This window comes from Podarcis bocagei, assembly GCF_964188305.1.
Source record: "Podarcis bocagei genome assembly, chromosome: 7".
NCBI classification, from domain to species: Eukaryota; Metazoa; Chordata; class Lepidosauria; order Squamata; family Lacertidae; genus Podarcis; species Podarcis bocagei.
Window position 1 is genome coordinate 9,966,150 of NC_138132.1, and position 27,518 is coordinate 9,993,667.

Sequence of the window (27,518 nt, forward strand, 5' to 3'; positions counted from 1 at the left end):
GTAGTTCAAGAACATCTGGCGACCCTCAAGGTTGAGAGGGGCCCTTTCAGAAGCCGACTTGCGCCTGGCCGGACCACTGGCCCATGCAGCTCAGTACCGCCTACACGGGCTGGCAACACCTCTCCGAGGTCTCGGGGCAGGTGCATTTCCCAGACCTACCTGGAGGTGCCAGAGTCCGAACTTGGGGACTCTCTGCAGGCGGAGGGCGTGCTATAACCACAGGGTTGCGATCCTTGCTCACTCGTGCCATAAGCCTCTTTGAGCCCGGCTGAGAATAAAACGGGGGCTGGGCGTGTGTGGACCCCTCCTCCCCACCCTACCCCAAAAAACAACCCCACCCCTGGCGTCTTGGGAGGAAAAATGCAGGCGATAATAATAAAAAAAACAGCAGATCTATATATGAGTGAGATAAATAAGAAAAGGAGCTGACCTGGAGAAGGGGCATGGTGGGCAATCGCCCCTGGAGGCCAATTTATTTTTTTTCTTTCTGGGGTAGGGAGAAGGGCGTCACGTGACTGGCGAGAGGGGCGGGGTTGGGGCATGAGGGGACCTAACCCCCCCTCTCCTGGCCCGCGGGAGGGGCAAAAGGAGGGCGGCGGGAGGGGCAACTGCCCCCCCGCAGGGAAAGGAGAGCCGCTGAGCGGCAACTCCCGCGAGGGGGGCGACGGAGAAAGGGGCTCTGCGGCCGCTACCTGTTCAGGGCCGGACGCGGGACCCGCCGCCGCCACCACCTCCGTCTCCGGCGCCGCCATCTTGCTGCGCCGTTGCCTGGTGCAGCTCTCGCGAGAGTTCCCTCTAAGTCCCGCTTTGCTCCCGCCCGCCCTCTCTCGCTCTCTCTGGCCCACGTGACCTCCTCCCCTCTAAACTCCGTCTGGTTACCGTATATTCGCGAGCGGCTCCGCAGCAGGGGAGTGCCGAGTGCCTGCGAGGGAGGCAGATCCTGGTTTGTTGACCCCGGAGGAATTAATCCGAATTAACTGCTGCTGCTGCCGCCTCCCGCTTTTTGCATCTTTACCACATGTTGCAGACTTACATGTGAGGGGAAGCTAAATGCTAATAACGTGCCATAGTTTGCGAAATAATAAATTCGCATTTAAGGTGTTGCATAACTCTTCGCTTTCCCCCCATAGATAAGATTTTCCGAATGATTGTAGGAATATATGTTGTGTTTTTCAGTGTTGCTTTTTTTTTTTGGTCGGGCTTGTATCCCTGAAGGCCGTTGTAAAACAGCGTATAAATGCTCTTCATAATTTACAATAATAATATTGTAATATGGTTTCAAGAGAAGGAAACCCACCGCAGATTACGCCAGATGAAATAATCTGAAGTTGGCTGTACCAAATGGTGGCATGCTCCCTAATTCAAGAAAATAATCATTCCCTTTAAAAAAAATAAGTTAGTCCAAAATAACCACCATATCTTCAGAACTCACAACCACAATGGGGCAGCGTTGAAATCTCTTTCCAAATATTGACTGAAACAGTAGAAAGTGGGAAAAATTCATTTCTTTCTCTTTTTACAGTATGCTTTGCATTTCAAAGGATTATTGTGTTTTGTTTGTTTGCATTTGAGAACAATAGATAGGACAATATTCTTTAGTAAGTTATGGTATCAGTGGGCAGAATCTACTATTAGGGCCCTATCCAGACATGCTATTCATTGTGCATTCATGTTGGTTCATGCTCATGAGGCTATTAATATTAGTTTACTGTATTTCATAAATCTTACACACTGCTTGATTGTAATAAAAACAACAACCTCCAAGTGTTTTACAAAAAGATAAAACAATAAAATCAGGGGGGAAATACAGCCATACTTTAAAACATGCAAAAGTTAAAATACTGAAGCAGATGAAAAGCACCTCAATTTTCTAAGCATCTGTTTGCTTCTGTTGTAAATAAAAATATGCCCTTTTCCCTTATGGGGTATCCAAGAGCCCATATAGAGTCCTTACATAGGTTCCCTATTGGTAGGAGAAAATAACAGAGGCCAACCAGAGAATATTGAGAAGCAAAGCACTAGTAAGCCTGATCTTTATTGATCTGTTGCAACAGGGTGCTCCCCTCACACACAGGAGAGGAAGAGGACCCCCCAAAATTGCTGTGCAAGGGCTTATAAAGACTTTTGAAATTCCCATACTCTAGATCAGGGGTCTGCAACCCGCGGCTCCGGAGCCGCATGTGGCTCTTTTACATCTTTGCTGCGGCTCCGGGGCGGATACTAGCGAGGGGAGGAGGTGCATTGTGCGCCCCGACACTCCTCACTGTGGCGGGCGCTGTACTGGCTGTGACGTCGCATGGGGGCGGTGCGTGCATTAGTCACGCACCGTCCCGTCACCTTCCCGCCCGCTGTCAGATCGTGGCTCCGGAGATATATTTGTTTTAAATGTCGCAATGGTTTTGCGGCTCCCAGTTGTTGTTTTTTCTTCGGAAACGGGTCCAAGTGGCTCTTTTTGTCTTAAAGGTTGCAGACCCCTGCTCTAGATCAAGACCACCCCCAGAAACATTATGCATACATCACAGAAGGGGTGTAACCTAAGACCACCCCTCAGATACATCTCACCTACATCACACAAATTTTAATGTTGTTTTTCTCCTTTCACAGTTTATCTCCTGTCTGGCAAGTTACTTGATTGGCTTGCCTGGGGAGCCTGGCCATTCTTTTGTAGTGGTAAAATACTTATTTCCTGGGCCAGGTCACAGGCTCACACCTTATTCAAACAGACATATCCTTGAGACAGGATTTTTGAGGAAAGAGACAATGGGGAGGCTTTTCCAGTTTAACCTTGCAGAGAAAGGATTTGGTCAGTTTAGGAATCAAAATGGTTCCAGGTTGGTCTTCCTGTGTTGATCTATGTATGTGCAGTTATGAACATTACCATATATCTAAGACCATAAAATTCCTATCACACTTCTCTGTAATGTTTTTAGCAGGCACTGAAGAGTACAGTGGAGACGCCTGGTTTATATCGATAGTCAGGGAGTTCCAATACTGTTTTCACCTGCGAACGTTTCATGCAGACGTTCTGCTTTGTTTCCAGTTGGTGCACGTTCCGTAGCTTCCTGCTGCAATTCACTTTATATACCATGAATGTTCTGTTGGTGGTGGTGGTGTTTGTCCCACTTTTGTTGCCAGAGAAGCCAAACCCAGTGAACCGGCAGTGCTAACTAATTCTGGTTTTGTCCCCATCTTCCTCCCTGCTGAGTTCTACCAGGGCAACCCTGAGAGATACATCTGCACACACATCATACATTTAAAACAAGAATCCTGGGAATTGTAGTTTGGTTACAGGTACTGGGAATTGAGGACGTGGGTGGCGCTGTGGGTTAAACCACAGAGCCTAGGACTTGCCAATCAGAAGGTCGGCGGTTCAAATCCCCACGACGGGGTGAGCTCCTGTTGCTCGGTCCCTGCTCCTGCCAACCTAGCAGTTCGAAAGCACATCAAAGTGCAAGTAGATAGGTTTTTAAATAGGTTCCGCTCCAGCAGGAAGGTAAACGGCGTTTCCGTGCTCTGCTCTGGTTCGCCAGAAGCGGCTTAGTCATGCTGGCCACATGACCCAGAATCTGTACACCGGCTCCCTCGGCCAATAAAGCGAGATGAGTGCCGCAACCCCAGAGTCGGTCACGACTGGACCTATTGGTCAGGGGTCCCTTTGTTGTTGTTGTTATGTCCGACTCTTCATGACCCAATGGACCAGACGCCAGGCACTCCTGTCTTCCACTGCCTCCCGCAGTTTGGTCAAACTCATGCTGGTAGCTTCGAGAACACTGTCCAACCATCTCGTCCTCTGTCGTCCCCTTCTCCTTGTGCCCTCCATCTTTCCCAACATCAGGGTCTTTTCCAGGGAGCCTTCTCTTCCACTCCAGTATCCCTGCCAAGAAAACTCCATGGACAAATACAACAGGCATATAAAAAAACAGGGTGTCCCTTTACCTTTACTGGGAATTGAAGCTCTGTGAAGGGTAAGCTACAGTTCCCAGGATTGTTGGTGCGGACGTGCTTTAAATCTATGGTGTTTGTGGATAAGGATGATGAAGACGATGATTTTAGAGTATTGTTTGTGCTGTACTTTTGTACTGTTTTATTGTTGTTAGCCGCCCTGAGCCCGGCTTCGGCTGGGGAGGGCGGGATATAAATAAAATTATTTTTTATTATTTTTATTATTATTATTATTCTCCCTCCATAGGAAGGCAGGCAGGGGAGGGCTGGGGGGGCAGGTGCCCCATTCACTCTGATGAACCAGCCTCCGTGGACAGATGTTAAATTCAAATGTGGACCATCAAGCTGAGCTCCGGTCACAGTGCTCTCTTTCTGGCAGTTTGTGTTTCTTGAAACCACATGGCTGATCGGCTTGGCCAATAACTTTTTTCTTTCTTTCTTTCTTTTTTTTGGAAGTGGGAGCTTCCGGTGCCAAAAGACCAAGGAGGGGAAAGGGGCTGTGTGTTCCGGTCATGACAGCCCTCCTTTCTTTTCCTGGAATTGGAAATCCTTCCTGATTCCCCCCCCATCCCTTTCCTCTTCAAAAGAAATGAGCCTGGAAGCCCCGAAACCGAAAGCTGAACCTGGTGCTGGGGGGAAAGATGCTGCAGGAGAAGGAGGATGCAAATTTGCCCAGGGAGAACTCTTCCAACCTCAGCCTTGCCTTGAGGAGTTGGGGCAGTTTGGAGAAGGCACACAGCTAAAAGGAGAGCTGGGTAAGGGGCCGCTGAACTCCCTACAGGGTTCGATTTCTTGCTGAAGTTAAGAGAAACTCCCTGTTATACTTCTGTGATGAAAGAAGGGGAAGCAAGCAAAGAAAAAATTGGGATCTTTCCCACTCTTCCTGGGGCATGTTTAGGTACCACGGATAATTCTGATCTGTGAGTAGGGATTGTTTAGCAACCGTTCAGTATCTCCACACTGAGTTGCCAACTATTTAAAGACCAGCAGATATTAGCACAGGCGAAGCTTTTCAGAGGATGGAGGGAAACACCTGCACCCTTGGAAGAACTTCCTTTACGCAGGAATAGGAAACCTGTTGCGCTCCAGATGTTATTGGACTCCAAATCCCATCATCCAGGACTATTTGCCATGGTGACTGGGGCTGATGGGAAATGGAGTCCCAGCAGTGTTGGGGGGGGGGAAACAGTTTGGTCTCTGGGTTTTTGCAGACCGTCGGGCTCCTCCGCAAGACACAGGTAAAAAGGAGGCTGCCTTATTTTCTCATCGGTTTAGCATGCAGCTTCACTGCTTCCAAGCCATTGTTTTTAAGTATTATAAAACAACCTTTAACAATAGCCTTAAAAGCAGGTGAGTGGGGGGTACACAGCAGACGTTTATAAAGTTAGGAGTGGAAAGAGTTGATGGGTTAGAATTATTTTTTTCTTCTCCTATTACTAGGAGCTAGTTAGCAAGTAGGCTCAGGACTGGTGTTCGGAAGTTATTTGTCACCCAGCTTATTATCTTGTAGAATTCACCTGTGTGTCGAGGTTGACTTGCTTTTTGAAAAGGCTTAGTTGTCGGAATTCATGGAGGGCAGGTTTCGGAATGCACATTGGTAAGCCAGGGCAGCTAAATGGAACCTCCAGCTGCAGAGAAAGTCTACCTTGGAGCAACAGGTGCTAAGGGGAAGGCTGTTTTTCCTTCATGGCCTGCTTGCTCGTGACCTTTCCAGAGAAGCATCTGCCTGGCCACCTCTGGAAGCGGAACAACTGGGTGTGCATGCAGGCCTGATCCTGCCCGGAGCGAGAAAGAGAAAACGAGTGTAGGAAACCAAGTCTCCACCCCCTTCACCCCCGCTTAGCCTAGCACCTGTTGCCTTACTAAGTACGAGGGAGTGCCTGTTTGCTTTTCCTTTCTCGGTTCTTGGTTGTTGTGTGTGTTTTTTGCTGCGTTTTGGGTTTTTTTTTCCACGCCTGAGAGTAGATCCTGCCCTTTACCGCTAGGCTGGGGGCTTTCCCGTTCCATTGAGCATGACTTCATGACAGCCAGCAGCCAATCAGGAAGCAGCAGCCGGCAGAGCAGGGGAATTCCAAGAACCCTCAAAGCTTAAAAAAAATAATAAAAATAGACAGGCAGACAGAGAGAAATTGGGGCTTGAGGGCTGACCGAGGGGGGAATGGAGCTGAGGGCCAGGTTATGAAGAGGCCTGGAGTGAGACGGGAGCCGCTGCGATTGCCTCTCTGGCAGAGGAAAGAGATGCACTCTTCCCCAGCTCTAGGTATGGGGCAGCTGGAGTGAAATGAGTTCTAGGGGAGAGAGGGCGTGTGTGACTTTTCAGATACCGGCCCAGGGGTTGGGGGCACTGTGTTATTGTCTAGGCAACAGACTGGGTCGCTGGGAGGCCTGGGGACAGCAGGAAAGAGTCACTGTCTCTCTGCTGTGCCTCTAAATGCCGGAAACCGCAGGAGGCGAGGGGAGAGTTGCACGGATCCTGCTTGTGGATTCCCCGGGGGGGGGTATTTGGGATGGGTTTCCCTGCTTTTCCTCTGGCTTTGAGCAGCACAGGTCTAAATCTTGCTGCCTGCTGATTTCCACACTCTGATAAGCTTCGCTTGCTGATTTCTGTATTTCAGTCCTGCACTTAAAAGGAGCGGGCGTGTTTGGGTTCTCTTGGTCCCGTCTCTAGCCATGTGGCCACCCTGGGGACATCCCTTTTCTAAAAAGGCAGGGGGTTCTTCCTTCCCCCCTGCCACTTCACACAAGAAACTCCTTAAGTTAAAGGGGCAGGGAGGTTTCTTACACTGGCAGGTGAAGGGGCATGAGTGTGTTTTGGGGGGCAAGTAAAATCAATTTTATTTGCTTTCTCCAACGTTTTGAAGCAGATGTTTCCTGCTCTGTGAATGGTCATTTGGTTTTAGAAAGTTTGACCCTTTAGTGCCAAGCTGGTGGCTCTGTTTTTAAAGACTTTTTGATCATCCCGTCTTGCAAATGGGCTCATGTCTGCCTGGTCGCCTGTGGTGAGCAAAAATTGTCTCCAGGTAACCAGACAACAAAATGTTGAGAAAGCTTAGGTGTATGTAGACAGGTAGACTAGTAGGGTTCCCCCCTTTTTTTAAATGGGCTAGCGGCTTTGCAGATTTCTTCAAATCGCTCTGATTTCTTATGAGGTGTTTTAAAGTAGAAAATGCATCTTGATGCTAAAGGTAAAGGGACCCCTGACCACTAGGTCCAGTCGTGTCCGACTCTGGGATTGCGGCGCTCATCTCGCTTTATTGGCCGAGGGAGCCGGCGTACAGCTTCCGGGTCATGTGGCCAGCATGACTAAGCCGCTTCTGGCGAACCAGAGCAGCACACAGAAACACCGTTTACCTTCCTGCCAGAGCGGTACCTATTTATCTACTCACACTGGTGTGCCTTCGAACTGCTAGGTTGGCAGGAGCAGGGACCGAGCAACGGGAGCTCACCCCGTCGCAGGGATTCGAACCGCTGACCTTCTGATCGGCAAGTCCTAGGCTCTGTGGTTTAACCCACAGTGCCACCCATGTCCCCTATCTGCAACTTAAATGTGTAAGACCCTAGCCATTGGTGTTTGGAGATCCCTTGGAGGTGGCATGCTCTTAGAAACTATACGCTGTATGGCAGTGAAATGGGAAAGTGAACAAAATATGGATGTTTCTGTCTCCACTGTTGTTGTGAGAACATTAGCCTGATCAAGCAGTGCTTGCCATCATTTTCTTATGCTTATTATTAAAGCAAAGGGTAGATATTTGGCCCTAGAAGGTGAATGGTGCAGTAGACGATATATCTGTAGCTTGGAAGAATTCTGGGGCAGTAAGAATGCATCATTAAGTTACAAGGTGATTAATAAATCAATGAAGATGACAACTGTACTTTGTTAAGGGTACTGGGAGTTACAGCTCTGTGAGGGGTGAACTACAGTTCCCATGATTGCTTGGGAGAAAGCAGTGTGCTTTGAATGCATGCTGTGTACATAGCCTTTAGCTTCATAACCTCTTTACCCCTGCAATTCAGGCACTCTTAAAAAGGGAAGGTTGTTTTCCGGGTACTGAATTTGAGGATGGAAGTGAGACTAACCAGGTGAAAAAAGGTCAGACTGGTCTGCTGTTGCACCTTGAACAGCCGCCATGCTGAGTGGCTTGAAGATGCCACGTTGAATTTCCCACGATGCCCTGGAGCGACACTGCATCTGGGGCATCATGGGTTGTTTCAAATGAGGTCTGCATTTAAACATTGCTGATTGCCCTTGGCCTTCTCTAATAGTGGGCTGCCTCCATTGGTCTCCCCTGGTTTTGAACACTTTCTTGGTGGACACGGCCTGGAAATTATGGTAGAATGCTTCTTCCCAACACATTGTTTGTCTTCACAGGCTCCTCCCTCCCAGCTTCCAGTTTGTCCATCATGCAGCCCACGGCAGAGACGGCTGGTAAGGACCGCTTGCGTTCGCTTCACGTGTAGTCCTTTGATCAACTTCTTAGAAACCCAGAGTTTAATTCTTCCTCTGTTAGCGATGAAAGAAATAAAAAAGTGAAAGACTAGGAACTATTGTTACTGTTATTATTTGCGTTTATCGTAGGGTTCCAGGATGGGTTACAGTACTTAAAAGTTTTTATGTGCTTTTAGTTTTTTAAAAAAGCTTTTCAAAAGTCTTAATTTTTCAATCAATCCCTCTTCCCAGGGGACCCCTAATGACCATTTAATGAAGGCAGGGCTGATGAGTTAGTAAACATGGGCTGGGTTGTGAACCCCTCACTGTTCAATATGTGCAGACAGGCGGAATATGCTGTGATTTGATTTAAAATACTGATCTATCTTTCTTTTCTTTTCAGATGAATTAGGTAAGGATTCTGGGGCTTGGGGCAGAGTAGTGAAGCACACTTCAGGTAAGGAAAAAAAATCAATATTAGGATGATATATTCTTGACATTAACAAGGAACATACAGTAAGTGAGATCCAGCGTGGTGTAGTGGTTAAGAGCGGTAGACTCGTAATCTGGTGAACCGGGTTCGCGTCTCCGGCTCCTCCACATGCAGCTGCTGGGTGACCTTGGGCCAGTCACACTTCTTTGAAGTCTTTCAGCCCCACTCACCTCACAGAGTGTTTGTTGTGGGGGAGGAAGGGAAAGGAGAATGTTAGCCGCTTTGAGACTCCTTCAGGTAGTGATAAAGCGGGATATCAAATCCAAACTCTTCTTCTTCTGCATGTGGCCTGGTTCACATTTAATGACCAAAGCATGGTTTGCCCTTCAGAGCTTAAGCACATATCCTTTACTGTATTTCCTGGTTCAGCAAGCAGCTATTTGATGTTGCATCCAACTGGCCAAACCACAGTTTTCTTCCAAACTAGAACTGGAAACTGTAGTTTGATTAACATTCCTCATTGGGAGGAAAACCATAGTTTGCCGATTCAGATGTAATGACAAACCATGGTTTGTGTGAACCGGGAAATGATGGAGGGAGGGGAGGAGGAGCAGGAGCACAAAGCCCATTCGAGATGGCAAAAATCATGGTTTGACTGTTGCATCTAAACAAAGTTCTCTGTGTATGTGTGGAGGACCAGTTGGTGGTGAAAGTACTGGTTCGTACATGTGTGTATGTCCCTTAGTGTCACATAACTCAGTGGCTTTAATCTAAATGTGTGAACTAGATTCTATGCATCAGTACCATGTTAAGAGATAGAGATTTGTCAGAGTTCAGCGGCTGCTTCTGTGTGTGGAAGTCACTCAGGCGTTCTGTCTGATCAGTGAGCTGTGGCAGTGTTTCAAGAGATGCTGGTGGAGCACGCGCTGCTTTTGTGTTTTCTACTTTGTGCATTGTTCTCCTTTCCCATTCTGGGATCTTTTTGGCTATAATGGAGGTTCGCAAAACAACAACAAGCCTCCGATTACTTGAAACATATTCAATAAACACACAAGACATAACCGGCTGTACGTTTGAATAAATCAAGTATACTATTCATTGTATTAAATTCTAGATTTCAACAAAAGTACCTCATAAAGGTCAACAAAAAAAGTAGAAGACCCAGTGGATCAGTTCATTCTCTAATCAGTTCATGCATAAGGTCCATATATGCGTAAGTGTCTATTCCACCTGTCTGTTCATAAAGTCCAACAATCCACACAAAAGGTTGTTACAGTTCCACAGAATCCTTTCATGGGGTCTAAGACAAGGATTTCCAGAATATTAGCCTTGTTTCGCCATCCTGGGCTTCATCAGTAGTACAAACGCATATAATAATAATAATAATAATAATAATAATATTAATTTATACCCCGCCCTCCCCAGCCAAGACCGGGCTCAGGGCGGCTAACAACCAATAATAAAAACAAGTTGATTAAAATACAATTTAAAAAACAAGATTAAAATACAACATTAAAACATTAGGATGCAGCCTCTTCACAGGAGGAGAAAGGAAAGAAGAAAGAGGGGGAGGGAATCAAACTGGCTCCAAGGCAAAGGCCAGGCAGAACAACTCTGTCTTACAGGCCCTGCGGAAAGAAATCAGATCCCACAGGGCCCTGGTCTCATGAGAGAGAGCGTTCCACCAGGCAGGGGCCAGTGTTGAAAAGGCCTTGGCTGTGGTTGAGGCTAATCTAACTTCCTTAGGGCCCGGGACCTCTAGGGTGTTGCTATTTATGGACCTTAAGGTATATATACAAACTGTCACAGGACAGTGGATCTTATAGCATAGTAGTAGCTGCTGTATAGTGGAGGTTCTGCAGCGGCTAAGAACTAGCATCATGTCGGATTGTTCTGTAAAGATGAAAAAGAAGACTAAAGCATAAGGAAACAAGTAATGCCGAAACACCATTTCTTTATTTCCATGGCACTTAAACAAAGCACTGTTTTTAAACCTCCCAAACAGCAGCGACAAAGAACAGTAGTGAGGACAGAAGAATAGCTTTGCTGGATCCGATCAAAGGCCTTTCTATTATTATTTTTTAAATATTTTATTAAGTTTTATCAATAGAAAAGTTCAGAAAAATACAAAAACAGAAAAATACAAAATTACAAAATACAAACATTAAACACAAAAAAGAAGAAAAAACACATATAAAAGAAAACAAAACTCCCTCTTTCTTGATTTCTCCTCTTTAGTTAACTTATTTTCCTGACTTCCTCACGCCTCCCTTTTTTGTATCCCTTTTAAGAATTGGTTCAGCAAATTCATATCCTATTTAGTTTACCTATTATCAATCCCATCTTACATTTCACCTTGTTGCTAGAACCCCTTCGATTCATTTCAATGTCATCAGCATTCAAAAATTTTGCAATATTTCTGTAAATAAGTTTTAAATTTCCTCCAATAAGTTTAAATTTTCCTCCAATCTTCTTCCACCGACTCTTCTCCCTGGTCTCGGATTCTGCCAGTCATTTCCGTTGATCAAAGGCCTTTCTAGTTCAGTGCTCTGTTCTTACAGTGTCCAATCTGATGCCTCTGGGAAGTCCACAAGCGGGGCAAGAGTGCAACATTGCTTGCCCCATCTGTGATTCCCAGCAAGAGGTATTGCCTCTGATGCCGGAGGTGGCAGATAGCCATCATGACTGGTAGCCATGGATATGCAGATTCCTGGAGGTGAAGGCAAAACTTTTTTTACAAAGTTTTTCTTTATACTTTTCAAATCTATACATTTCATAAGTTTTACAATCATTTTAACATTTCAGAGTTCGACTTCCTTCCCCCTCATTCTGCGGTTCCTTAATTATTATTTTTTTAATATCTTCCGCATATCCAAATTCATTTCATTTGCTCATTATCTACTTTAAATATACAGTGGACCCTTAATTCATTCTGGGGGTCCTTGCGTACCCCGAAAAGTCCGCAGCATGAGGCGCCACTTCTGCGCACGTGCACGGCATGGTAGAGCACTTCTGCGCATGCGCGTGCGGCAAAACCCAGAAGTATACACTTCTGGGTTTCCGTGTTCGCAACCTGAAAGTTAGTTACTAGAAGGTAATGTAACCCAAGGTTCCACTGTATACTCTTAGGAACTCCAGGTTATTACAATAATCCTGCCAATGTTTTTATCTGTTTGCAATTCATCTGTGAATATTCAATAAACCATTTCCGTTCTTTTATAAAAAAGTTTGTTATCTTGATTGCTTACTCTTCCGGTAAGTTTTGCCATTTCTGCATATTCCATAAGTTTTTGTATCCATTCTTCCTTTGCTTCTGCATCTTTCCATTTTGGAGCGAGTAGTATTCTTGCTGCTGTAGTCACATACCTAAATAAATTTTTAATATACAATTTAGATAGTTCTGTCCCTATCGTTCCCAAAAGAAAAGCTTCTGGTTTATTTACAAAGGTTATTTTAAACATCCTGTTCAATTAATATAATATATCATTTCCCACTGTTCAGTTCTAACTCTGCAATCCCTAAGATGATAATGAGTGTTTGAACCAATTTCTTAAAAGATTGAGTAGAAATGTCCCGCAGGGAAGGTGCCACCACCAAGAGGACCCTGCTTCTCACAAATATGGGACTGTAATGAGAATTATAGAATTGTAGAGGGTCATCCAGTCCGACCCCCTGCAATTCAGGAATCTCAGCCAGAGCCTCCATGACAGATGGCCACCCAACCTCTGCTTAAAAACCTCCAAGGAAGGAGAGTCCACCACCTCCCAAAGGAGTCTGTTTCATTATCAAACAGCGCTTACCGTCAGTGAAATATACTCCTGAGTCCTGTAGTGATTTCATGCTCTTTATTGCAGCTAGTAAAACAGTGATTGAATTGCCCCCCAAACCTCAGGCTTTTATATACATTATTTACACAATGAGTCCCGTCTGATTGGCTGATTCTGCTTCCCTCCTGGAGACTGATTGGTCTTTTCCTGCAGGCCAATCAGTTCTTACATTCTATGATCCTACCAGCCTAATAGGCTGATTAACTTCCTCCTGGAGCCTGATTGGTCTTTTCCTGCAAGCCAATCAGTTGTTGCATTCTAGGATCCTACTTGCCTATTGTTCTAGGATCCAAGCTCAGTACACAACAGTCAGAAAGTTTTTTTCTGGTGTTTAGTCGTAATCTCCTTTCTTGTAGCTTGAAGGCATTTGTTATGTATTGTTCTAGGACCAATCAGACTGCTGCATTCTGAATCCTGTTGTTCTAGGACCAATCAGACTGCTGCATTTTGGATCCTATTCAACTCAGTACATAACACCCCTCCCCTCTAAGTTCCAGTGCTGCCTGGGAGGTTGCATTCATAGTCCTCAAGGTACGCCGGCGGCCTACGTGTGCGTTGCGGCCTGGGGTGTTCCCTGGTCAGGGGTTTGTGTTCTGGCTCGTGTTCTGCGGATGCTGGCTGCAATGGGGCCGTTTGGTCTGGCGCAACTGGCTCGCTCAGTCGTGGCTCTGGTTCCGGTGTCTTTCGGCCTCGCGGGTTCTCTCTGTATTTACTGATTCTGCCTCTCCTGCTGGCCCCTCCTGCTCTATGGGCCTCACTGCCCCGCTGTTCCCTTGGGACTCCTCTGACCTGTCCTCCTCCTGGTTTTCTCCTGAGAATCGTCGCCGTAGCTGGTTGCAGTGGCGGCGCCATCAGCATTGGTTCGAGTCCTACCCTCCAGAGCAGGAGAAAACAAGCTTTCTCCATCTTCCACATGACAGCCTTTGAGATATTTGAAGGTGGCTATCACATCTCCTCTCAGTCTCCTCTTTTCCAGGCCACACATGCCCAGCTCTTTCAAAGAGAAGCCTTGCTGACGATTGCAGCGCTTGTGGTTCCTATGGGAAAGGGGATTTCTTGAGATGCGTAAAGTCCAAGGCCATTCAGAGGTTTAAACGTGAATAGCAATGCTTTGAACGGAAGCTGGAACGTAACCTCTCCCTGCTCTCATTCTGCCTTTCAGCAATCATTGATGAACTGATTAAGGAAGATGGCTTCGAGGTGGATCCTGTCTCGCTTCCCCCCAGGGTCTCGCTTAACGGGCCAGCCGAGCTGATCCCCAAACGCTCCAACTTAGCATCACCAGCCGGAATGCCGAGACCAGCTGAGCCGATGGGCATGAGCCTTGTGCGGCCCTACGGCTCCTCCTTCTCAGCCTCTTGCGCGCTGCGAGACCCGTCTCCTTCCCAGCTCTCTCAGAACCTTAACAACTTGACGCTAAGGCCCCAGCTGGTTCCAAGGGGGACGTCCCTGCCGCTGCTGCCTAGTAGCCGATGCTCTGATGACTCGTGGCCCCCTCTCCCCTCTTCCCTGCGCCCAGGGATGTCCCGAGAGCAGTTGGATGACGTCATCCAGGAACCGCCCAGGCTGGTGATCACGGAGCAGCCCAAGCAGAGGGGCATGCGTTTCCGTTACCAGTGCGAAGGCAGATCGGCTGGAAGCATCTTGGGCGAATTCAGCACCGAGACCAACAAAACTCTGCCGACCATTGAGGTGAGTGGTGTGTGTTAGGATATTGATGTTCTGTTCCACCTAAACAGATGTGTGGAGCTGTTGTATGTCTTGTGTCTGTTTACATTCCAGCACAGCTTGCTGGGAACTTCTGTTTGTGTATAGCTTTTGCCTTATGCTTCTTGCTTGGACATGAAGGAGAGCAGACATGTTTTCTTTGTCCTGATCTATGCTGAATAAACTGCTTGTAAATATGCTTTAGGGACGCGGGTAGCGCTGTGGGTTAAACCACAGAGCCTAGGACTTGCCGATCAGAAGGTCGGCGGTTCAAATCCCCACGACGGGGTGAGCTCCTGTTGCTCGGTCCCTGCTCCTGTCCACCTAGCAGTTCGAAAGCATGTCAAAGTGCAGGTAGATAAATAGGTACTGCTCCAGTGGGAAGGTAAACGGCGTTTCCGTGCGCTGCTCTGGTTCGCCAGAAGCGGCTTAGTCATGCTGGCCACATGACCCGGAAGCTGCCTGCGGACAAACGCCGGCTCGCTCGGCCTATAGAGCGAGATGAGTGCGCAATCCCAGAGTCAGTCACGACTGGACCTAATGGTCAGGGGTCCCTTTACCTTTACCTTTAAATATGCTTTACATATGCCTCTGCCTGCCCTTCCGTCGCGAAGAGTTTATCTCTGCTGGCTTGCGTGCTCAGCTTCTGAAAGGCTTCTGAAGCTCTGAAGCACAGATTGATGCCGACCCGAGGACCAGAGTTTGACCGGTTGCTGGCCAGTGGGCTGGAGCCAGCTAGGGGCCTGCCACTTGCCCCCATTCCCTTGGAATCATCACAACAGTGTGTTTCATCAAAGCCCAGATTGCGGTCAGCCATTGTTTAAAAGATCGCCTTTGCCGACCGGCTGCGCTGCAGATGTTTTGGACTACAAGTCCCTTCGTCCTTAGCTCACAGGATCCAATGGTCATGGATGATGGGTGTTGTAGTCCAACAACATCTGGCGACCCGAGGTTGAGAAAGGCCGTGTTAAGGCCAACAGGTTGGTGAAAGCTGTGTGAAGAACTGCACAGAACCCATGAAAGTCTTGCCCTTTGGGAAGGTGCCGTAGGGGCAGCTCAGCCAATAGCAGTTCGTGGGCTCCTTGGTGGTGGCCCCCAGAAGAAGGCCTCCTCCTTCTCTGTTTGTTTCTCCAGCTGCAGAACTTTGCAGGCATCCCAGAAGCGAAGGTGACAGCGTGCTTGGTGTGGAAGGATTGGCCTCACCGGATCCACCCTCACAGCCTGGTGGGGAAAGACTGCAACAATGGTCTCTGTGAAGTGACGCTGAAGCCCCGAGCCAACCCCAAGCACAGGTAAGAACGCCTTGCATTGCTTGACGCTCTGCGGAGAGTTGGCTGCAGCACTGTGTTTGCTGTGGGGCCTGTTAAAGGTGCTGAGAGTTGTTAGGGGAGCCCTGTTCCTTCTCACATAGCTATAGTTCCCAGAGTTCCCTGTGGAGAGGGATTGATAGTTAAAGCACTCTGGCAATTGCAGCTCTGTGACAACTGTTGTTGTTTAGTCGTGTCCGACTCTTTGTGACCCCCTGGACCAGAGCAAGCCAGGCATTCCTGTCTTCCACTGCCTCCCGCAGTTTGGTCAAACTCATGCTGGTAGCTTCGAGAACACTGTCCAACCATCTTGTCCTCTGTCGTCCCCTTCTCCTTGTGCCCTCCATCTTTCCCCACATCAGGGTCTTTTCCAGGGAGTCTTCTCTTCCCATGAGGTGGCCAAAGTATTGGAGCCTCAGCTTCAGGATCTGTCCTTCCAGTGAGCACTCAGGGATGATTTCCTTCAGAATGGATAGGTTTGATCTTCTTGCAGTCCATGGGACTCTCAAGAGTCTCCCCTGGTTTATCAGAAAAAATAAAGAATAAATCAAAACAGGAATTTGTTTCAAAATGGAAGGTTTTCAAAGAATATCTGAAAAATAAATACAGTAGTTTAAATTCTGCTGCAGCATTCGAGGAACTTCAGAAATAGTTGCAAGGTAGATATAAGAAATTAGATTTATTAAGAATAAGTTTAATTATGATAAAAGTGTGTATTGGCAATAAGTAATATGAATTTGAAATATGGAATAGATGGGAGGTTGGCTCTTTAGTGTTAAGACCAATAGATGTTTTATTGTTTGCTAAGAAAATTATGTGTCCATGGTTATTCTTGTGTGTAATTTGGTATTTGTGTTTTTTTTCTTTTTTCTTGTTGTATCAATAAATAAATTATTTATTTATTTTAAAAAAGAGTCTCCTCCAGCACCATAATTCAAAACTGTGACGACTATCAGCACCCTAAACAAAACATAGCTTCCAGTATTCTTTTGGGGAAAGCCGTGGCTATTTAATGTGGTATGATACTGCTTTAAGTGTATTGTGCCAATAGGGCCTAACTTAAGCAGGGGATATTGTATTAGGATTATGGAATTGTAGATTTGGTCCAAGCCCCTATAATGCCGGAATCTCAACTAAAGCATCCATGACAGCCAACATTTGCTTAAACACCTCCCAAGGAAGGAGAGGCCACGAAGGGAGTCTGTTGCCCTTTCAAACAGCTCTTACCTTTAGAAAGTTCTTCCCAATACAGTGGTGCCTCGCAAGACGAAATTAATTCGTTCCGCAAGTTTTTTCTTGCGAGTTTTTCGTCTTGCGAAGCACGGTTTCCCATAGGAATGCATTGAAAAGCAATCAATGCATTCCTATGGAGACTGTCCGGGGACAGAGGGGAAGCGCCGCTCTGTCCCCTCTTTTGAAGCAAGGGGCTGCGGGGAGAAGATAGCTTCTCCCCGCCGCCCCTTGCTTCAAAAGAGGTCCGGGGACAGCGGGGAAGACGCGCTGCGCTTCCCGCTGTCCCCGGACCTGGGGCTGCGGGGAGAAGATCGCTTCTCCCCGCCGCCCCTTGCTTCAAAAGAGGTCCGGGGACAGCGGGGAAGACGCGCTGCGCTTCCCGCTGTCCCCGGAGCTTGCGGGGCAAGCTTCGTTTTGCGAAGCAAGCCCATAGGGAAATTCGTCTTGCGAGGCAACTCGAAAATGAAAAAACCTTTCGTTTTGCGAGTTTTTCGTCTCGCGAGGCGTTCGTCTCGCGGGGCACCACTGTATTCAGTTGGAATCTCCTTTCTTGTATCTTGAAGCCTTTGGTTCAGGTCCTAGCTTCCAGAGGAGCAGAAAACAAGTTTACTGCATCTTCTGTGTGCCAGCCCTTGAAATATTTGAAGTTTGCTTTCATATTTCCTCTCAGCCTCTTTTCCAGGCTAAACATACCTAACTCCCTCAACCAGTCCACATAAGGCATGGTTTCCATCTTGGTTACCTTCCTCTGTACATCTTCCAGTTTGTCAGTATCCTTCTTAAATTGTGGTGCCCAGAACTGGACACAGGACTGCAGGTGTGGTTTGACCAAGGCAGACTAGAGCGGGACTATTGCTTCCCTTGATCTGGACTCTATAATTTGTTGATGCAGCCTAGAATAGCATTAATATTTTTTTCTGCTACACCACACTGTATTGTGTGTGCATGCACAATCTGACTTATTTTAGGGGGATAAATTAATTTAAGATAACCATATTTAGAGATGATGGTGATGAGGGATTGAGGATTGGAATTACCATTTTGAGATATTACAAATATTACATATGACGACAGTGGACAAAGCTGTATTATAACTTTTGAGTAAGTGTGTTTTAAAAATAATAATAAATGAGATGATCTGGGAGTAATTGAAGGGGAATCCAACTGATTTCAAGCAGGATCTGTTGGGAAAAGAATTAGGCAGCAAATGAATTGAAGAGGAAGTGCAATGGAGTGATCTGGGACAGGGTACAAAGGGTGACAGTTGAATGAATGGCTTCTTTGAGTTATTTGGATGAGAAATAACTTGGTTTGTTTTCCGTGGCATTTGCAGTCAAAATTTGCAGCTGTGCATATGAAACAGTACATGCAAATTCTGTGCAAACGTATGCCTATTAGCCTGGGCTCGAAATCTTTTAAAGTTACTGGGTATGCTCTTGATCCCCTGCTGTCTCCGGTCAGGACTGAAAAAGAGCAAGATGCTGAGAATTGCAGACAACATTGATCTAGATGGAGAAACAGACCAATGTGGTTTAATGCAGCTTGGAAGCAAAAGGCCTCCTTTGTTGGCAGCCTTCCGGTTTCCTGAACCCTAAACTCTCCTCTGATCACTTTGCAGCTTTAACAACCTTGGGATCCAGTGCGTGAAGAAGAAGGACATAGAGGAATCCATAGAGAAAAAACTGCAACTTGGGATCGATCCTTTCAAAGGTATTGCGGGGTGGGCGCTCTCATAGGCCGCCTTGAGAGGCCGGGTTGGTCATAGTAGCTCCTGCAGGACTAGAACCAAAATTTGGCGGCCAGAGCATAGCTGTCAATCTTCCCTTTTCTTGCGGGAAATAGCCTTATTCCAGCGCCGTTTCCCGCTGCTATCCCGGATTGTTAGATATCCCGTAGACTGTCCCCGGGACAGGTGAGGCTGCTGATCCCTTATTTTCAAATCCGAAAGTTGACAGCTATGGGCCAGAGGCCTTTGTGAGTTGGGCAGCCCATCAAAGAAAAACTGGGGAGCCTGTGGCCCTCCTGATGCTGGTGGAATGGCAACACCTTGAAGCCAAAATTCAGGACGCCATCTTCCTGCTGTTTTTTATCGCAAGAGCATGGTGGCCATTTTGGTTGCTGTGACCTGTGCTGTAGATGTTTTGGACTACAACGCCCATCATCTGGCCCCCCCAGCTCTGCCCCTCTCTTAAAGAGGGCTTGGAAAAGAGTTATGGGGTTGTTGTTTTCACCAAGAACCAGTGCTATGATACCTAATAGGAGTGGAGGGAGACATAGTTTTATTCTGTGGACCAACCACCCCTAACAGTTACTTATTATTGCTACTAGTACTGCTATAAGTCTTATTTATTAAATTTATTGGGGACTTATTTATACAAACCAACACGTACATTTAAACTGGCATGAATGAAAAACAGGTAAAAGACAATCCTAGCTTTAAAAGATGGGATTAAAACATCTCAGCCACTCAAGATGGCCACAGATAATTGAGAGCCAAAGGGCTGGCGAAAAATAAATGTTTTTGCCTGGCACTTAGGGTTGCTATATTCCCCAAAGTGAAAATCAGGATAAAGTTCTTGAGTTGTTGTTGTTGTTGTTGTTTTTTAGCTTCAAAAAATCTCCCAAGAAAAGCCCAAAAACGTTTTTGGGCTTTTCTTGGATTTTTAAAGCAGTTTTTAAATAAAAAAATAACAACCCTCCTTGACATATGTCTGGGTTTTCCCAGGCATTTTGCCAATTCAGCAAAAAATCTGCTTGGGCACCATTTCGCTGCCCAATTTCCAGACGTATCAAGGAAAGCCTGGACGTATGGCAGCCCTACTGGTGCCTAAAGCTATGTAATGGTGGCACCAGACGAGCCTTTCCGAGGAGAGCTTTCCGCAAATAGGGAGCCACCACTGAAAAGCCCCTGTTTCTGCTCATATACAACAAATGCGTCTATTCTGAGCTTGGTTTGCTCTTTCTGTTTCTCACTTTCTCTCTCTCCTTCTCTCTCTGTATAGCTGGCTCATTAAAAAATCACCAGGAGGTTGACATGAACGTGGTCAGGATTTGTTTTCAAGTCTCATACCAAGATCGCACAGGGAAGACGCAGCACCTCAGCCCTGTTCTTTCAGAACCCATCTTTGACAAGAGTAAGCAATGGGGAGTATTGGAAGGTGGTGAAGTGGGCGAGTGGTTATTTCTAGCCGTGGTTACAAAGGAAAATAAAAGGGCAAGTAAACAAACACCGGGGGCGGGCGGGGAGCAGAGACATGGTGTAGGAATCCAGCCAATCCAGTGCTTTTTCTAGGATTGAGACTCTACAAAACCCAGAAAATGGATTGTAATTAGTGGATAGGAGGGAATGACACACTACACATGATCAGAAGCGTTATATTCTGATCTGGGGAGAAGCCTTGGCGTACGGCAAGCTGGTTGCTTCAGGACCATGGAGAGCTCCTGGTGAGAAACTTGCTCCAGTAAGGGTTGGAAATCAACAACAGCCTCCACCTCGACTGGGCTCAGTTTCCTTGTGGAGAACTGGAGTCCATCAAAGGGCGCTGGACACTTTGTCTGTACTCCATTGGTCTCCTGTGCCATTGATTGAAGTAAAGTGGGAGGCGGTTTCTTGGGCTTGGGGTGGGGGGAAGGTGCCTGTGAGCTTTCTGTCTCCAGGTATATAGGCCCTGATGTTGTAGGATAGTTCAGCAGCTGCCTGCCTGCCTGCCTTCCAGCCTCAGGTTCAGGGATCTGATCATCAGCCTCAGGACCAAGAACCCAGTACAGCTCCTTAACCCACGACACTTCAGCTTTCAAATCAGTGTCCTGGTCAAAGCTGGACTCCGCAGGCCCTGTGAAATTACTTTTCCAAGGACTAAGCCCTGACATCGGAATGGGCTTTGTATCTTAGCTTTGGATGATTGCCCTTTAAGGGAATGTTCCTCCCATGCACCCCTTGCTATGTGTACGATCTGGGCTTTCTCCGGAGAAGGTCCCTTGCAGACACATGGAGCAGAAAAGAAAACACATGTGGTTATGGGAAGCAGGGTCAGATTCTAACGCTGTGGGTTTGGGTACGTGCAGAATCCACAAACACGTCGGAGCTGAAGATCTACCGGATGAATAAGGAGTATGGCAGCTGTACGGGTGGAGAGGAGCTCTATTTGCTGTGTGATAAAGTCCAGAAAGGTAAGTGAGAAGAACTCCAGGGATCTTTCGTGGGTCTCATTCCCCAACACATCAGGCTTGCTGAGTTTGTTTGATTGGGTGCCTGCAGTTCTGAACTGCAGGCCCCAACTGCAGGTCTGTGGGAGTGGTTTGATGCAGGAATCCCAAAGAGGGATTTCAAAAATGCCGGAATGGCCCATTCTAGTGCTTTATTAAAGAAAGGTGTAAACTTACAGCACAGAGTCTAGAGTCTCACTGCCTTTACAGATTCAGGACAGACACTGCAACAGTGAGAGGTTGTCATGACTTATGCACCCCCAAGCAAATGTATATACATCCTTTATGCACTAACCAGCATACGTCAGTTTACCCAGAACCTCCTAGAACACCTGGCCGGTGAGGCCATAGGTGGCAGTTAGCCAAAGCTTCTCAAGGTCTACAGATAAGCGTAGCATCAAGCCAGCCGACTACAAGTGAATATAAACATATATGAGCTCATTCTTGCAACAATTGCCAATTATTCTGGAGTTATCTTGACTACCAAAGATGGTGCTTGAAGGCCTTCTGGAACATTTCAGCTTTGGTTCAACACAACCGTGAGGAAGACAGAGAAGTGTGATGGGTTCAGCTTCTATTCTTAAGAGGAGGCAGAGCTCATCTTCTTTCTTTGGCAATCCCTCGTAGCCGAGTAAGATTGTCTTCCATGAACACAATCTTAACAGTGAGTCCGTAAGTGACTGTGGAGGTCGATTCTGGATCTGCACATCCTTCCAATTGGGACATAGGTTTCTGGCTGGGAGTTGATCACGGTGAGGGTTTGCCAAGTGTGCCTTCCTCTTAGCACATTTCTCCTTTTCATCCTGAGTTCGAGCATCTTCAAAGCCCATGACACCTTCGTTAAAAGCTGTTCTCTAATTGGAGCGCTCGCAGGCCAGTGTTTCCCAATTGTCGGTGTTTATACTACATTTTTTTTAGATTTGCTTTGAGAGTCTTTGAACCTCTTTTGTTGACCACCAGCATTACGCTTTCCATTTTTAAGTTCAGAATAGAGTAGTTTCTTGGGCAGACAATAATCAGACTTCCTGGAGGGGAAGACCTTATCTAAAAGGACCTCCTTGCCTCTGTCGTCCTTGCAGAAGACATCTCCATCATCTTTCGAAGGGACAAGTGGGAGGGGAAAGCTGACTTTTCCCAAGCCGATGTTCACCGGCAGATTGCCATCGTCTTCAAGACGCCACCGTACCAGCACCTTGACATTGTGGAGCCGGTGGAGGTGGAGGTATACCTCCGCCGTTTGACGGACAGCGTCTCCAGCGACCCCTTCAACTTCACCTACCTGCCAAAGGACAACGGTATGATGGGAGCATGAGAAATTGTCTGGTACCAAGTTCATCCATCTAGCTTAACACTCCTGGCAGGGTCTTGGACAAAGTGCGCCTTCCCTTTCACTTTATACCTTTTCCTTTTAGCCAGAGATACCAGAGATTGAGGGGACACGGGTGGTGCTGTGGGTTAAACCACAGAGCCTAGGACTTGCCGATCAGAAGGTCGGTGGTTTGAATCCCCGCGACAGGGTGAGCTCCCGTTGCTCAGTCCCTGCTCCTGCCAACCTAGCAGTTCGAAAGCACACCAGTGCAAGTAGATAAATAGGTACCGCTCTGGTGGGAAGGTAAACGGCGTTTCCGTGCACTGCTCTGGTTCACCAGAAGCAGCTTAGTCATGCTGGCCACATGACCCGGAAGCTGTACGGCGGCTCCCTCGGCCAATAGAGCGAGATGAGCACCGCAACCCCAGAGTTGGTCACGACTGGACCTAATGGTCAAGGGTCCCTTTACCTTTACCTTTAAAATGCGAAAAATAAAATGAAATTGTACTTCTTTGCCAAACCTTTGGATCAATCTTTCTGCAGACACTTACCGGGTCAACAAAAAAAGGAAGCAAGGCATGCCCGATGTCCTAGAGGAGCTCTCTGGCCCAGGTTTGTATACTTGGCGGCAACTCGGTTTGCTGCCCAAGGGGTCACGGATATGTTTTGCAGAATCCGCACACCGTGGATGGTTTTGTCCAATTTCCCTTTCGCCTTTTGTTTCACCAGACCCTCACGGGATCGAAGCCAAAAAGAAGAGAAAGAAGCCAGGGTACATGGACCATTTCAACTTGACTCCGTCCGCAGGTCAGTCCGGCTAGGCTAGGCCGAAGCCTGCCTCTGTTTGGAGCCTACTGAGTTCTAAACTGATTATTATGCAGTAGTACAGAAAATTATTGAAGAGGGCACAGCGGTGGTACCACCAACCCCTCTCCCCAAACACACACCAGAGGCTTTCCATAATGTTTCGGGAACCCAGTTTGCGGGCAAAGCCACTGTTGTGGTGAGCTGGTGTAAAAATGAAGCAAAATCTAGGCCTCTGACAGCTCTCCTTCCACTGTCAGAAGTAGCATGCTTCTGAATACCAGTTGCTGTGTAGCCTTATGAGGCTTTGCCCTCGGGTGGGAAAAATATTGCACCCGGGAAAAGGGAAGTGGGAGTCAGCAGACACTCAAGGAATAGTTTCAGAGAAAAAGCTTTATTTCTACCATCCATGAACTGGTAGAAGGAGCAAGTGTGATAACTCACAAAAAGCATGCACGGGTTCACAGTCATGTGCACAGAGTATACAGTGGTGCCCCGCAAGACGAATGCCTCGCAAGACGGAAAACTTGCTAGACGAAAGAGTTTTCCGTTTTGGAGGTGCTTCGCAAAACGAATCTCCTATGGGCTTGCTTCGCAAGATGACAATGTCTTGCGAGTTCCTGCGGGTTTTTCCCCCTTCCCCCCCTTTTTCTAAGCTGCTAAGCCGCTTATCAGCTGATCTGATCAGCCGATAAGCCGCTAAAAGCCACTAATAGCGCTAATCCGTCAATGGGCTTGCTTCGCAAGACGAAAAAACCGCTAGACGAAGAGAATCACAGAACGGATTCTTTTCGTCTTGCGAGGCACCACTGTATATGTTTTTAGAATGTTGCACTATTTTAGTGTTGTTAGCCGCCCTGAGCCCGGCTCCGGCTGGGGAGGGCGGGATATAAATAACATTTTTTATTATTATTATTATTATTATTATTATTATTATTATTATTATTATTATTATTCTCATTCCCGTTCCCTCCCCTTTCTCCTCCTTCTTCAAGAGTCCTGCCCATGAGTTCCTCTGAGCATGAACAGAAAGCTGTCTTGGGACTATTGTGGACTCTTGGCACTCTTCCCAGGAAAGGGGGAATGAGAAGCCAAAGGGGGGTGGGTCGAGGAGCCCTGGTGGTTCAGCATGTCCAAGGTGTTGCAACTGAATGAGATAATTCAGTTCTCAGGCCTGAGTATTTTTGGCATTGACAGAGTCTATTCATTAGCCTTTTGAAGCCTTCTTGTACTGATAAAAAAAATAACATTTTGCCTATGTACCAGCATCTTGTGAGAATCCACAGAAAAGCTGTAGCTGTGGATTTTTAGAAGACAAAAGGAATTTTGGACAGTTTTGAGGCCTGGTTGGGGGGGTGACTTTGGGCCTAGGTGGGGTCACCTGTCCTCACCTCCTACAGCTGCAAATGGCAGGAGGGGATCCAGAAGGTCTCTTCTTATTTCCGATAGCTATTGTTACCTTGGGGAAAAGTCACTTGAGTTGGCTATTCTGGAATCTGCGTCCCTGCAAAGTGCTTTAAAAACTGTGCTAAACCAAGGAGAGGGTTTGTTGGCAGAGTAGCTATATTGCAGCTAGGAAGCCAAATCATGTGCAATACTGACTCTTTCCTTTAAATTAAACAGTGTCCACTTGTTAAAATACACAAAAGCTTTTACTTGCAGAGCATATAGCTAAAGAAGAATATATTCAAAGTATTCATATTCTCATGCTTATGCAAGCATGGGCTTAGTTTTTCTTAGTTGAAGATTGCAGCTTCTTCCTCAAACAGTCAAACAAACTGTGTTTCTTTCTTCCTTTCCAGTGTTTGCTCTCAAGCTAAGCCATGCAGTTCTTTCTAAGAGGCTTCCATTTTCTCCTTCCAGCAGACTTCTCCTTACTGCTTCTTTGGGAGAACATCAACTTCTGTACTTCTTTCTGTCACATACATTCACACATTAGCAAGCCTCTCGCCTTTATTGTGTTTAGAGAAGAGTTATCTAACACGGGTCTCTCCTTCAGTGTTCACAGAGATGCAGCCAAGTCGGTCGCGCAGAAAATAAGGCGGAGAATGTAATAAGATGCCTCTCATGTGACACGGGAGTTACTGGGGAACATTCCAGAATTAAGCACACAGTGATGCATTTAAGCATTCCCCAATTTCAGTAAATTGAATCGCTATACTTAACAGGGTTTGCTAAGCAGGAAGATTCTATGCAAGACAGAGTTGTTCCGCCTGGCCTTCGGCTTGGAATCAATTTGATTCCCTCCCCCTCTTCTTTTTTCCTTTCCCCTCCTGTGATGGAACTCGTATTTGGGGACTTCCCTGGCTTTTTCTGGCCCGTGTAGGACCAGTTTGGAAAGTTAGCCATGCTGAAGACTTGACATTTTCATCCCCCAAAAAGTTTTTTATTTGAGTTTCCATTTAATGAGGCTGTATTTTAATATTTTAATGTTTTAATGTTGTATTTTAATCCTGTTTTAAAGTTGTATTTCAATCAGTTTGTTTTATATTGGATGTTAGCCACCCTGAGCCCGGTCTTGGCTGGGGTATAAATATTATTATTATTATTATTATTATTATTATTATTATTATTATTATTATTATTTTATTATTATTTATTATCACGGGTAAGCAAACTAAGACCTGGGGGCCGGATCTGGCCCAATTGTCTTCTCAATCTGGCCTGCAGATGGTCCGGGAATCAGCGTGTTTTTACATGAGTAGAAGGTGTGCTTTTATTTAAAATGCATCTCTGGGTTATTTGTGGGGCATAGGAATTCGTTCATTATTCCCCCCCCCCAAAAAAATATATAGTCCAGCCCCCCACAAGGTCTGAGGGACAGTGGACCGGCCCCCTGCTGAAAAAAGTTTGCTGACCCCTGATCTATGTCATGTTTTGTGGAGGGGGTCTGTGACTGTTCTCAGATGCCCCCGAGTAGTGTTGATTTCCTTGTTCTGGTTGCAGATGGCTCCTTGACCGGTTCGGAAGACAGGAATAGCCTGAGCAACTTGGAGCGTATCACCGTGCCGGACCTGTTTGAGGACTACAACCTGGGCCAAGACTTCTCTTCCTACAACGGCCCCACCTTGAGCGATATCCTGCTGCCAGCTGCTATGGACTTCCCAGATTCTGCAGAACAGGAGTTCCTGCTGGATGCTTATTCCATCCACTCTGGCATCTCGGCCCCCTTTCCGTTCCCTGTGGATTGTGACCCAGAGGGCACGGCCAGTTTGGTGGGGAGCAGCATGTTCCCCAGCCAATACAAGGAGGCCGAAGCACGACTGGAGATGGAGACCAAGATCAAGTCAACAGACAGTGCTGCAACCTTGTGAAGGAGCATGGGCCCACTGTGGCCTGGGAGGGAAGGGGCTTCGCTCCCCATTTTGAATCTTACCGGTAGCAGAGAGATCCCTGGGCAAAGCAAACGGGGATGTTTTCCCTACTGGCAAACTGAAGAGGGGAAAATTACATTGATCTCGATCAGGGATCCGTGACAGGCTTCCCTTAGGGAGAGAAGACATGGCATGAATGGAAGGAAGGAAGATTGCACTAATGACAGAATTGCAGGGGAGGGAAGTGCCCCCTGCATTTGGCTTCCTAGTTTCTCTTCCTCAGTTTTCCCCATCTGTAAAATCGGGTCAACAACACTGACTTGTTGTGCTAGGGCAAAAACGTCAGACTAGCAAATGTAGTCTTGTTAGTTTCATGGGTGTACCCCTAAGGCCTTTTCCTCTGCTTGAAGATTTATGCCGATCTGTCGTGGAACGTTTTGTACTTCGGATTCTTTTTTGCAAATCCACGCACACTGCAATAGCTAATGGGCGGCCTTGTGTTTTGAAGTAGCTCAGGTGCTGATCTAACATAGATACGTAGTGGTATATTCCACAAGGACATGTCTTTCAATACATTTATGAAGTCATAAGACTTAGCTGTTGGTCCACCTGGTGTTGCCCTAACAGTGACACTCCTGTAGCACCTTAAAGACCAACTAAGTTAGTTCTATCTGAAGAAGTGTGCATGCACACGAAAGCTCATACCAAGAACTAACTTAGTTGGTCTTTAAGGTGCTACTGGAAGGAATTTTTTTATTTTGACTATGGCAGACCAACACGGCTACCTATCTACTAGTGACACTCCTGGTTTTTCTCTCTAGCTGCTGCAGATACCTATCTAGAGGTGCCAAGGATTGAATGTGTGACTGCCCACATGCGATGAATGTACTTATTCTCTAATGGAGAATTACAACCTCTCCCTCTCATCTTCTCTGTGCGAAGCAAGCCTGTTGGGGCTGAAAGCTTGCACCACTTTTAAACAGTGCACTTGAGGCTGTCTGATGCGGCTA

General features: G+C 46.7%; 2 protein-coding genes across 5 annotated transcripts in view; one reads left to right on the top strand and one right to left on the bottom strand.

Annotated features, from left to right (window-relative positions):
* Window positions 1–808, bottom strand: part of CLPTM1 (CLPTM1 regulator of GABA type A receptor forward trafficking) — a 32,214-nt gene extending 31,406 nt beyond the window's left edge. The window contains exon 1 of one of the 2 annotated variants that reach the window (XM_081200341.1): window positions 693–808. In XM_081200341.1, coding sequence (XP_081056467.1) covers window positions 693–752 — 60 coding nt within the window. In that variant the 5' untranslated portion in view covers window positions 753–808. Of the gene's footprint in view, window positions 1–430; window positions 566–692 lie in introns of those variants that run through there. The other variant, XM_081200342.1, reaches the window with a different exon arrangement.
* A 77-nt stretch (window positions 809–885) lies between these two features.
* Window positions 886–27,141, top strand: RELB (RELB proto-oncogene, NF-kB subunit). Of its 3 annotated transcripts, XM_081200326.1 has the most exons (13): window positions 886–943; window positions 4,399–4,697; window positions 8,312–8,368; window positions 8,772–8,825; window positions 13,791–14,320; window positions 15,470–15,627; window positions 18,494–18,585; window positions 19,878–20,009; window positions 20,941–21,045; window positions 22,161–22,376; window positions 22,934–23,002; window positions 23,120–23,197; window positions 26,141–27,141. In XM_081200326.1, exons 2-13 carry the CDS (start codon window positions 4,532–4,534, stop codon window positions 26,506–26,508), a joined length of 2,025 nt encoding a protein of 674 aa, XP_081056452.1. In that variant the 5' UTR covers window positions 886–943; window positions 4,399–4,531; the 3' UTR covers window positions 26,509–27,141. The 3 variants fall into 3 exon arrangements, with proteins under 3 accessions (XP_081056452.1, XP_081056453.1, XP_081056454.1); XM_081200328.1 differs by lacking the exons at window positions 886–943; window positions 4,399–4,697 and adding an exon at window positions 6,003–6,202; XM_081200327.1 differs by lacking the exons at window positions 886–943; window positions 4,399–4,697; window positions 8,772–8,825 and adding an exon at window positions 5,998–6,202.
* Window positions 27,142–27,518: the final 377 nt, after the last annotated feature.

What these genes read in the sequence shown, in the direction of transcription:
- RELB (XM_081200326.1), top strand. Translation starts at nt 4,532, where the DNA reads ATGAGCCTGGAAGCCCCGAAACCGAAAGCTGAACCTGGTGCTGGGGGG. An exon ending in CGAGCCAACCCCAAGCACAG is followed by an intron (nt 15,628 to 18,493) that starts GTAAGAACGCCT and finishes ATCACTTTGCAG; the next exon opens with CTTTAACAACCTTGGGATCC. An exon ending in CAACTTGACTCCGTCCGCAG is followed by an intron (nt 23,198 to 26,140) that starts GTCAGTCCGGCT and finishes TTCTGGTTGCAG; the next exon opens with ATGGCTCCTTGACCGGTTCG.